The 12,848-nt window shown below is 43.3% G+C and overlaps 1 protein-coding gene across 1 annotated transcript in view; it reads right to left on the bottom strand.

The window, feature by feature from the left end:
- The window catches only part of LOC311143776 (integrin alpha-4-like), a gene marked incomplete at its 5' end in the record, with an annotated part of 30,380 nt that extends 18,054 nt beyond the window's left edge, over positions 1 to 12,326 (bottom strand). The window contains one exon of the mRNA XM_084179661.1: positions 12,130 to 12,326. Within this exon, the coding sequence (XP_084035787.1) occupies positions 12,130 to 12,326 (197 nt within the window). The remainder of the gene's footprint in view (positions 1 to 12,129) is intronic.
- Between the last annotated feature and the right edge of the window lie 522 nt (positions 12,327 to 12,848).

Raw genomic sequence — 12,848 nt, 5'->3', positions numbered from 1 at the left:
CCGTGACAGTAATGGAAAGTTTGAGAATCACTTCCTTTTAGGTGGTTGTAAAATTTTACGAGTCTTTTCTGGATTTTGATCATTAGCGGGTATAATCCTAATTCTGCTCTGCATGCGTTATTTGGTGTTTTACGTTGTACACAAAGGATGTTTTTGCAGAATTCTGCATGCAGAGTCTCAAATTGGTGTTTGCCCCATTTTGTGAATTATTGGTTGGTGAGGGAACCCCAGGCCTCACAACCATAACGAGCAATGGGTTCTATAACTGAAATATTTTGTTGCCAGATTCTAATTGGGATGTCAAATTGTATGTTCCTTTTGATGGCGTAGATGGCCCTTCTTGCCTTGTCTCTCAGATCGTTCGCAGCTTTGTGGAAGTTACCTGTGGTGCTAATGCTTAGGCCGAGGTAGGTATCGTTTTTTTGTGTGCTCTAGGGCAACTAGATGGAATTTGTATTTGTGGTCCTGGCAACTGGAGCTTTTTGGAACACCATTATTTTGTCTTACTGAGATTCACTGTCAGGGCCCAGGTCTGACAGAATCTGTGCAGAATATCTTGGTGCTGTTGTAGGCCCCCCTTTGTTGGGGACAGAAGCATCAGATCATCAGCAAACAGTAGACATTTGAATTCAAATTCTAGTAGGGTGAGGCCGAGTGTTGCAGACTGTTCTAGTGCCCTTGCCAATTCGTTGATATATATGTTAAAGAGGGTGGGGCTCAAGCTTCATCCCTGTCTCACCCCATGGCCCTGTTGAAATAAATGTGTTTTTTGCTAATTTTAACCGCACATGTTTGTGTACATGGATTTTATAATGTCTTGTGTTTTTCCCCCAACACCACTTTCCATCAATTGGTATAGCCGACCCTCATGCCAAATTGAGTCAAAAGCTTTTATGAAATCAACAAAGCATGAAAAGACTTTGCCTTTGTCTTTAATAGTTGATTCTAAGAATGTAATCTGTTTTTGCTGTTTGTTCTTTGTTATTGAGCCAAAAAGATTGGAGAAGAGGTTTATCCATAAATCTCCATTTTGGATAGAAAGCTCTTCGTGATGTTGTTTGTTTAGTGTGTTCCAATTTTCCCAGAAGTGGTTAGATTCTATGGATTACATTGAGAGATTTCTGACGTGTTATTCATGATTTTTCCTTAGTGTCTTTCTGTATTGTTTTAGTGATTCACCATAGTGAAGGCGTAGGCTCAGGTTTTCTGGGTCTCTATGTTTTTGGTTGGATAGGTTTCTCAATTTTTTCTTAGGTTTTTGCATTCTTCATTAAACCATTTGTCATTGTTGTTAATTTTCTTAGATTGTCTGCTTGACATTTTTTTATTTGATAGGGAAGCTGAAAGGTCAAATATACTGTTTAGGTTTTCTATTGCAGTGAAATGTTTTGTCCAGGAAGTTGTCTAAAGGGGATTGAATTTGTTGTTGCCCAATTGTTTTTTGGTAGGTTTCTACACTACTTTCCTTCCATCTATAGCATTTATTAATATTATGCAGTTCCTTCGGATTTGATGCCTCATGATTGAGTATTGCTCTGTTAAAGTAGATTGTGATTTTGCTGTAATCTGACAGGGGTGTCAGTGGGCTGACTGTGAACACTCTGAGAGACTCTGGGTTGAGGTCTGTGATAAAGTAATCTACAGTACTACTGCCAAGGGATGAACTGTAGGTATACCTACCATAGGAGTCCCCTCGAAGCCTACCATTGACTATGTACAGACCCAGCATGTGACAAAGCTGCAGGAGTTGTGACCCATTTTTGTTGGTTGTTTTGTCGTAGTTGTGTCTAGGGGGCATAGTGTGTCACCTCCGGTGTTTGTCCTTCTGGGTGCTGAGAGTGTCAGGTTCTTGTCCAGTTCTGGCATTTAGGTCACCACAGACTAGTACATGTCCCTGAGCCTGGAAATGGTTGATCTCCCCCTCTAGGATGGAGAAGCTGTCATCGTTAAAGTATGGGGATTATATTGGGGGGATATACTGTAGGTAGCACACAATGACATTTTCCTCTGTTGAGATCATTTCCTTTTTCATTTCTAGCCAGATGTAAAATGTTCCTGTTTTGACTAATTTAATAGAATGGGTTAGGTCTGCTCTATACCAAATTAGCATACCCCCTGAGTCTCTTCCCTGTTTCACACCTGGTAGTTTCAAAGATGGGACTACCAACTCTCTGAAACCTAGAAGGCAACCATTAGGTCCGTTTCCTCTATACCATGTTTCTTGTAGAATAACAATGTCTCTATTTCCAATTTCTTTGATGAAGCCTGGGTTCCTGCTCTTTAGGCCAAAGCTAGATGACCTCAGACCTTGTATATTCTCTCTCTCTCTCTCTCTCTCTCTCTCTCTCTCTCTCTCTCTCTCACTGTGCAGTTTCTTCAGAAATTATTCACACCCCTTGTTGTATGGAGTCACTATGTGTGCAATAATAGTGTTTATCATTATGTTTTAATCACTACCCCATCTCTATACCCCACACATACAATATTCTGTAAAGTCCTTCAGTCGAGCAGTGAATTTCAAACAAAGATTCAACCACAAAGATCAGGGAGGTTTTCCAAAGCCTCGCAAAGAAGGGCACCCTTTGGTAGATGGGTAAAAAAAAAAAAACTGACATTGAATACCTCTTTGAGCATGGTGTAGCTCAGTTGATAGAGCATGGCGTTTGCAACGCCAGGGTTGTGGGTTCGATTCCCACAGGGGGTAGGAAAAAATTAAATAATAATGTATGCATTCACTAACTGTAAGTCGCTCTGGATAAGAGCGTCTGCTAAATGACTAAAATGTAAAATGTAATGGTGAAGTTATTAATTATACTTTGGATGGTGTATCAATACACCCAGTCACTACAAAGATACAGGCGTCCTTCCAAACTCAGTTGCCGGAGAGGAAGGAAACAGCTCAGGGATTTCACAATGAGGCCAATGTTGACTTTAAAATAGTTACAAAATGTAATGGCTGTGATAGGAGAAAACTGAGGATGGATCAACAACATTGTAGTTACTCCACAATACTAACCTAATTGACAGAGTGAAAAGAAGGAAGCATGTACAGAATGCAAATATTCCTGTTTGCAACAAGGCAAAAAATGTGGCAAAGCAAATAACTTTTTGTCCTGAATACAAAGTGTTATGTTTGGGGCAAATCCAATACAACACATTACTGAGTACCACTCTCCATATTATCAAGCATAGTGGTGCCTGCATCATGTTATGGGTATGCTTGTAATTGTTAAGGACAGGATGAAAAAGAAACGGAATGGAGCTAAGCACAGGCAAAACCTGGTTCAGTCTACTTTCCACCAGACACTGGGAGATGTATTTACCTTTCAGTAGGACAATAACCTAAAACACAAGGCCAAATCTACACTGGAGTTGCTTGCCAAGAAGACGGTGAATGTTCCTGAGATGCAGAGTTACAGTTTTGACTTAAATCTACATCAAAATGTATGGCAAGACCTGACAATTGTTGTCTAGCAATGATCAATAACCAATTTGGCAGAGCTTGAAGAACTTTGAAAAGAATAATGGGCAAATGTTGCACAATCCAGGAGTGGAAAGCTCTTAGAGACTTACCCAGAAAGACTCACTGCTGTAATCGCTGCCAAAGGTGCCTCTACAAAGTATTGACTCAGGGGTGTGAATACTTATGTAAATGAGATATTTCTGTACTGTCACGATCGTCGGGAACAGAGGAGGACCAAGGCGCAGCGTTGAATGCGAACATATTCATTTATATAATGATCACACGATCAAAAACAACAAAACGATGACGTGACAGTCAATGGTCAACACGAACAAACACGAACAAGAAACCACAATGAATGAATGCCTAACGGCTACCTAAGTATGACTCCCAATCAGAGACAACGAGCTACAGCCGTCTCTGATTGGGAGCCACCCTGGCCAACATAGATATACAACAACTAGAACCAACACACATGAAAACTCACACCCTGGCTCAACATACTAGAGTCCCCAGAGCCAGGGCGTGACATGTACTTCATTTTCAATAAATTTGCAAAGATTTTAAAAACATGTTTTCACTTTGTCATTATGGGGTATTGTGTGTAGATGGGTGAGATTTTTTATTTATTTCATCCATTTTGAATTCAGGCTGTAACACACCAAAATGTGGAATAAGTCAAGGGGTATGAATACTTTCTGAATGCACTGTATATATCTGGGTATATGCCATAATGTGTTTTTTTATAAATCAAATCCAGTTAAACAAGATTGAATCAACAACGAAGCACCAGCCTTTTTTGTCTCTGGGGCAGTGAATAACAATAAGCATGGTGCAACAAATTTGCATATCCAAAACAAATTTGCATATCCAATGAAACACAAACTGGTCACATCTGTGAGTGCAACGCATCACGGCACTCTCAGAGGTTGCCATGGTGACAGATGAATGAACGAATGAATGGCTGTCTCTCTTCTCTCACACACAATAAATTAGGCAGTTTATGTTTTATTTATTTTATTTTAAATTTCTCCCAAGCCCAATTAATTAAAACCAGCTCAGAGTCAGTAAATCATGAGTAAACAGGGTGACCAGCAGATAACTGAAGACATCGGATATCCCCTCTCATGTTGAGGACCACCAGGGATATAATCCCATTATACTGTAGATGCCCAGGGATGAAGAGCCCTGCTGGGGCGGAGAGACGTGAAGACGTGGTCACTGTCAGAGTGTTTACCTGTAACCAGAGAGGAAGAGGAGAAGCAAGAGGGTCCGCTAACATCAAAATCTGTCCATGTAGGGAATACAGCGATAAGCAGACCGATAAGCAGACCGCCTGCCTTCCCGCCTTTGGGACATCGACTCACATTGTTATGGTGGAGACAAGATCATCTTGTCATTATATATAGTATCTCTGCTATAACTTTACACAAGGTTAACGTTCAAAGCAGGGCAGCATGCATGTGGTCATAAGCTGGGTATTGGCTGCATCTAGAGAGCCCTATCAGACATCCCTATCAGTCTGGTAGATATGGAGAGAAAGATGGAGAGAGAGAGAGAGAGAGAGAGAGAGAGAGAGAGAGAGAGAGAGAGAGAGAGAGAGAGAGAGAGAGAGCAAGAGAGAGAGAGAGAGAGAGAGAGAGAGAGAGAGAGAGAGAGAGAGAGAGAGAGAGAGAGAGAGAGAGAGAGAGAGAGAGAGAGAGAGAGAGTGTGTAATGTAAAGCTGAGAGATGGAGAGATATCTGAGATAGCCATCAAAGGAGTTGACCTGGATAATGTGGTTATATGTGTCACTGGAGACCTCATAGGGAATGGGATTCAATGATTTGCCTCTAGGCTAGATGGTGAGGGAAACCATCATGGGAAGCATAATCCATACACATTTACCATATTGTGTGTGTGTGAGAGAGAGAGGGAGATTAAGGTAAAGAGACAGAGGGAGAGGGAGATGGGGGAGAGAGAAAGAGAGAAAGAGAAAGAGCGAGAGAGAGAGAGAGAGAGAGAGAGAGAGAGAGAGAGAGAGAGAGAGAGAGAGAGAGAGAGAGAGAGAGAGAGACTCGGTGTGTGACAGATTCTAATTACGGTGTAAAAACAACATATGGAATCTTCATTGTCCATTTCATCCCTCAATGTGCCATTAAGTCACATCTCTCCTGCTCAATCATCATCAGTAGAGATTGTGTGGGGGCCACTGTGTTTGTCTGGGTGCGTGTGTGTGTGCGAAATAGAAAAAAAGAGAGAGTCACGTAGGCATTGTGTTCATCAAGCAATCGTTTACTGTTTACTGTTAGCGTGCTGGATGGACGCAGTGATACAGTCAAGGCCTTGCCCTTCTGACTGGACATAGAGCGGAACCAGATCTGTGTATATGGCTCTGACAGTAGTAACTAGATTAGGACGACAGCATTGCCACACATTTCTCTGAAGGGAATGGCTGGACAACTCTTTTGTTGGTCAACATACCGCTGTAGTCGCTTGAATATGAGAAGTTTCCTCTGGCAGAGCATACACCCAACTCAAGCTTACAGTACAACACAGTGTAACACCCATAAAATTGTAACAATATTACCCAACATATTGTACAATTAACTCAATTAGAAAATGGAAGAGGAAGTGGAGAATTAACTATAGTGTATTTTTCTTATTGCAGATTTAGAAATAGAGGACTGATGCTATCAACAATGGACAAAGACTCTTATATGAAAAGGGCAAAGTATTATTTTCCCCCTTATCCATCCATCCATCTGTCCATCCATCGAACAAAACACTACGTTCCGTGACAAAAGGAATATACCAAGAAGCAATTTCTAAAATTGAACTCAAATATCCCTGCAATTACTCAGCCTTAGGTAGAGTCAACCAGTCAGTAAGGGATTACGTTTGATTTACTTGACTTTAATCTTTCTCTGCTCTGTCACTTTAGATTTCTTTAAGGGATTAACATCCAATTTAATCAACCTGACTGAGTGGAATTACATTTCAATTAATGTTTATTTCTTTTAAAATCAGTTTGGTTACGATTCATACAGATTAACTCTTATATTCATCGCTGTCTGATGAAAATCTCCTAACTCAATCTTTGCACTTAAAAAAAAAACATTTATTGAAAGCAGTACCTCCCCTCAATGTACTCTGAACATTCCATGACTAGGACCAAGAAAATGTATTCACGATAGCTTCTGAAGTTTCATAATCGTATGTTTGTTAATGGGAAAATATGGTCATTTTGACCATTTCCTAAAAAGTTACTGTTTTGGAGATGAGGTTTTCATCAGACAACGACGATATGTGTTCGACAAGCATGTAGCAATGTTTAGTGGATCTGAATATCTTTAAATATAACTAATTTCATTACATTTAACCTCTACTTATATAGAACTAATACCTATCCCAAAACTAAATGAGCTGTAAGAGTTAATTTCATTTTGATATACAGTAGGAAGTGTTGTTTAACACTATTAAGTTTGACATGTAGACATGTGTTTGCTACAGTGATACTTCTACAAGGTGTTACAGTATTTACAGTATCTTCATTGCAAAACTACCTGCCCAAATGATGATATACAAAGTCTTGCTGATGTAACATTGAACATTGTAAAAGTGTAAAAGTGTACAATCATCCTCAACCTTGGTGTTACAGCAGTATCCTCATAGACAAAACTGCAAGCCTTAGCAACATCTCAATGTACTCTAGTGTGAGCAATTAAAAGCACTGAACAGAGAACTAAAGGCTGGTCCAGATATAGTAGAACTAACTGTCTCAGCTGAGTCTTCCAGGAAGGAAGTGACAATCCCTAGGGAATAATGCTTCTGTGTTCCTGGGAAACAGACATTACTGTATCATTACAGAAACTGATATATTCTACTGTGTTTCTGTGGGACTCCCCAGATTCTATTGACCCCATTCTAAACTCTGCTCTGTGGTACCCAAATGGTACCCTATACCCTATTTAGTCCACTACTTTTGACCAGGGCCAATAGGGAATGGCGTGCCAGCCTGCTGTAGGATGCAGCCTACTGTAAGTCACGGTTATAGGGGTCAACCATAGCCTCCTGGTTTGGTTTATTTTCACATGCAGCATATGTAAACCTTTTCCTGCATAGGTTAGACCAATGTTCTCATCATTAGGAAATTCACTGTACATGGTGGCTTTTCTACCAGCTTGGTATCAGAGAGTTTCTCCTGCCTTGCGTACGTGACAGAGAGTTTGATGTCACCTAGTCAAAACCACATGAAAGGGAAAACTATTACAGTTACAGCTGACTCCATTAGTTTACCACAGTTTTCCCATACATACTCGTAACTCCCAGCCTTCTTAGCAATCACTCTCATTACACCCCCTTTAGTGAGTCTCTGTCTCTCTCTCTCTCTCTCTCTCTCTCTCTCTCTCTCTCTCTCTTCTCTCCGTGTGCCTCTGTGTTATTCAGCCACACATCTGCACCAGGATTCTGGTTTTGAGCTGATCAATGGAGGTAGATGTGACACAGACAGAGCTGCAGCTGAAGAAGCGAGGAGGGGAGATGGTGTCTCTTTCTCTCTTCCTTTCTTGCTTGCTTGCTCACTGTTTGTTGTTCTGTCTGTTGTTCTCTCTCTCTCTCTCTCTCTCTCTCTCTCTCTCTCTCTCTCTCTCTCTCTCTCTCTCTCTCGCTCTCTCGCTCTCTCGCTCTCTCGCTCTCTCTCTTGCTCTCTTGCAATCTCTCTCGCTCCTCTCGCTCTCTCCCGCTCTCTCTCTCGTGCTCTGTTTCTCTCTCGCTTACTCTTACCCATGGAATGCCACTACAGGCCTCTATGCTGTGTGTGATCAGGACATCTGGTAACCAGCTTCTTTTCTGATTCATTAGATGATGTCGCTGCTGTGGCCAGAGGGCTTTACAGTGGAGAGGAGAACTGAAGAGAGAAGAGGGGGAGGTAGGGGTGAGGGATTTTGGGGAGGTGAGGGTAGAGGGGGGTGAGAGTGAGCGTGGAGAAGTGGGGTAACGTGGGGGGTGGGTGGGGTGGGGGAAGTGAGTTCACAGCCTGGGAGGTGTTCTGTGAATACCTCATCCCTTACATACGTGATGAGGACCACATTGATTAGTATTCACAATACATAATGTGAGCTCAGAGAGAGCCCTTGGGAGGGGAAAAAGACACATACACACACGCATGCACACACGCTAGCATGTGAACACACAAACACACATTATGACAATTTCCAAGTTGCTCACATTTGCGTTGACAATATATACAGATACATTTACTTCACACTTCACTAATAAGTATGCTATTACTATAGAAACCATACATCTGACACCTGCTTTTTAATTTCTATACAATGCAGAACGATTGCACCTAACACTCTCAGTGTGTCTTGTATAATTTATTTCCTAACATTTTCAGCATTAATTAATTATGCAAATGAGTTGCAATTAACTAATCTCTTTCTAAAATGCCATTTGCATGTTAATGAACTACATGGCTGTGACACAATTGAATTGGGTAGATACTGTAGGTGCATTAAATGCAGTGTTTGTAGTAGACTATCACAGTGTGAAGTTCTCCAGTCAATTTAGCATGAAACTAATACAAGTGTAAATGACATTTGCAGCATAGCACATAATACTAAATTATCCAGATGAATAATAATGTAGCCTACATTTCCTCGATGTTTAATTTATAAAGCAGTTACAGTAAGACGTAATCTTTGATAGTGTCTTTCTGTCAGGAAGTTGGCTTCAACATGGCTTCTATAAGTCAGTGGAGGAGTGTACTGTAGAAGGATGGTTGTAATATAACGACAGGGTCAAGGTGATGGTCCAGGTGATGGTCCAGGTGATGGTTAGTATCTCAGTGACCATCATCTGACCTCTCCTCTCCAGGTGAGGTCTGAAGTCTGGGGAGACCCTGCCCTGTGTAATGAGGGGGTGAAATCCTTTAAAACTAACTGCCTGGCTTATCTCTGGTTTAGAAGCCTGCGTCACACACCACATGAAAGTAGTTTAGACCTTTAGAGGTTAGGGAGAGGGAAGAAAGCCAGGGAATTTGTAGATTAGCCTCTACAGCCAAAAAACGGTGAACATTACTCTCAGTTGGTACTAGAGAGTAAGACTTTACTCTAGACCAGGAGTATTCAACTCTTACCTTACGAGGTCTGGAGCCACACCTGGTGTCTCAGGTCTAAATCAGTCCCTGATTAGAGGGTAACAATGACAAAATGCAGTGGAACTGGCTTCGAGGTCCAGAATTGAGTTTGAAGGCTTTAGACAGTTGGTACTAGAGAGTATAGGCTTCCGCATGCTTTGGTTCGGCTGGTTCTTAGCCGAACTCGGCTAGGCGAACCGAACGAGTGTGCTCGCATACTCCCTTAAAAGACCTTCGAGGCAATCGTACAGTTTTTCCATCTTGAGACGCTGTAGCCAGTTTACCCTTCTTCAAAATAGTCAGAATGAATCTAAGTGTCACGCCCTGGCCTTGAGAGGCCGGTTGTCTTTAGTTGGTTTGGTCAGGGCGTGAGTATCTATGTTAGAATTTCTATGTTTAGGTTCTAGTTTTCTATGTCTATGTCTGGCCGGGTATGATTCCCAATCAGAGGCAGCTGTCGCTCGTTGTCTCTGATTGGGGATCATACTTAGGTAGCCCATTGCCTACTGTGTATTGTGGGATCTTGTTCCAGTTAGGCTTGTGTGTATAGCCTGAGGACTTCACGTTACGTTGTTTCGTTGAATGTTTATTTAGTTAATAAACATGTATGCTGCACCTTGGTCTGACCCGTCTCTCAACGTTTGTGACAGAAGATCCCACCACAAAAGGACCAAGCAGCGTGCCGAGGTGGAGCGAATAGCTTTGTCACAGGTGGGCAAATGGTGGTCATGGGAGGAGATATTCGCTGGGAAAGGACCCTGGGCGAAGGTACAGGCCCTGGCAAGAGAGGATCAACGACAACGCCAACGGGACCAACCCCTGAGGAAGCCCGAGAAGCAACCCCAATAAATGTTTTGGGGGGCTAGAGGGGTGGTCGGGGATCGAGAGAGAAGAGCCCCGACCACTGCACCCGGTGGGGTTCCAGTTGGAGTCCCTACGACCATGGGAACAGGAATGGGAACAGTTTTACACTGAGGAGTCGGAGGATGACGACGACGATGAGTTTCTGTTCCCTAACTCGTGGGGGCTCCCGGAGGAGTCCTCACTGGAGGAGGATTGGGCGCGGAGAGTAAAGGACTGGTACAGTCGTAGACCTACAGCGCCGGTTCCCAGTCCGGAACGCCTCGTGCCTGCTTCTCACACCAAGCCAGTGGTGCGTACTCCCAGTCCGGTAAGATCCGTGCCTGCTCCTCGCACCAAACCAGTGGTGCATGTCTCCAGTCCGGCACGGCCCGTGCCTGCTCCTCGCACCAAGCCAGTGGTGCGTGTTCCCAGTCCGGTACGTGCGTGTGTATCAAGAATGGTCCACCACCCAAAGGACATCAAGACAACTTGACACAACTGTTGGACGCATTGGAGTCAACATGGGCCAGCATACCTGTGGAATGCTTTCCACACCTTGTAGAGTCCATGCCCTGACGAATTGAGGCTGTTCTGAGGGCAAAAGTGGGGGTGCAGCTCAATATTCGGAAGGTGTTCTTAATGTTTTGTACACTCAGTGTAGAGCATAACACTCTACATTACTCTATACAGTTGGTACTAGAGAGTAACACTCTACATTACTCTATACAGTTGGTACTAGAGAGTAACACTCTACATTACTCTATACAGTTGGTACTAGAGAGTAACAGTGTGTACTCCTGAGTGGTGCAGTGGTCTAAGGCACTGCTTTGCAGTGCTAACTGTGCCACTAGAGATCCTGGTTCGAATCAAGGCTCTGTCGCAGCTGGCCGCGACCGGGAGACTCATGGGCGGCGCACAATTGGCCCAGCGTCGTCCAGGGTAGGGGAGGGAATGGCCGGCAGGGATGTAGCTCAGTTGATAGAGCATGGCGTTTGCAACACCAGGGTTGTGGGTTCGATTCCCACGGGGGGCCAGTATAAAAAAATATGTATTCACTAACTGTAAGTCGCTCTGGATAAGAGCGTCTGCTAAATGACTCAAATGTAAATGTAACACTCTACATTACTCTATACAGTTGGTACTAGAGAGTAACACTCTACATTACTCTAGAGAGCGTGTTGTCTGCATACACCAGGAAAATTGCCTTTAAAAGTGTAGCACTGTTCGCAGGTCGTTAATCTGCATTGGAATGAATCCTGGCATTAGTTTAGGGCAGAGGAGAGAAGTTGTTAATGGTGGGAACCCTGCAGTTTATGTGGCTGTGAATGAAGCTGCGTCTCTATTAGCTGTCCCTCTCTTGACCCTGCTGCCCTGCTGAAGGACAGCATCAAGGCTTCCTTCCATCCCTCCACCGCTGCTGCTAATGTTATCAAAGACAGATAAAGAGGTTACGGTGTGGGTTGTGTTAGTATTTTAGTATTTTATTAGGCTCTCCATTAGCTGTTGCTAAAGTAGCAGCTACTCTTCCTGGGGTTTGGACCCCTAACTTGGAACCTGGCCCTATATCTCTCCTGATTGGGTGGAGGGCGGAGGGTTCAAGAGTGAGAGACAGGACAGGACAGAGGTTATGGTGTGGGTCTCGACTCCTGATTGGGGGCCTATCTCTCCATAGGTTCTCACCATGCTAATGAGGGTCTTTCACGTCTTCCCACCCCCCACCATCCTCCTGACCTGACCTGCATCTCCATCTATTTCCACTCTGAGCTCTGTGTTCTGTATCTCTGTGTCTATGTCAGATAGAGAGCCTTTGCCCGCTGGGGTTTCCTTGGCAGACAGGAAGGGATCTGCATCCACCTGGAAGCAGTCAGGGAGGAAAACACAGGACCCAGCTGGGACCATAGCAGTCAACCAATGACTCTGTGTGACCATGGCAGAGAAGTCAATGACTCAGTGACTCTGTTGCTCTACTAGAATGTCCAGGGTCTGTTTGTGTATGTAGAAGTAACAATACAGCCATACAAACAGCACAGCAAACAGTCTGATTCGCGGCAGAGACATTGTGAATGAATGAATATTTGAATGTCTTTAAGTTCTTAGTTAGTCCGTGGTGTATTGCTAAAAACAGGCTTAGGAGAAACCTAGTCCGTATAATGAGTTCCGCCTGTTATATGACGTGATGGTGTATAATTAGCAAAGCCGTATTAATAATTACGATTAAAACATTAGCCATGCGGATCATGAATGCTGTGGTTTCAGTGTGATGAAATGGCTCTGTGTCCTCCTGACCTAAAAACCTCTCCTCCCATCCCATCCCCTCCTCTCCTCTCCTCTCCTCTCCTCTCCTCTCCTCTCTCTTCTCTTCCGATTTTCTCCGAGGCACCAGAAGGAAGATGTGTAATTGTGTTTTCATCCTCAGAAGAT

Source organism: Coregonus lavaretus, assembly GCF_964263955.1.
Source record: "Coregonus lavaretus genome assembly, chromosome: 16".
NCBI lineage: Eukaryota > Metazoa > Chordata > Actinopteri > Salmoniformes > Salmonidae > Coregonus > Coregonus lavaretus.
Note: the sequence above shows the minus strand (reverse complement) of the source record. Positions and strands in the feature narration are given on the sequence as shown.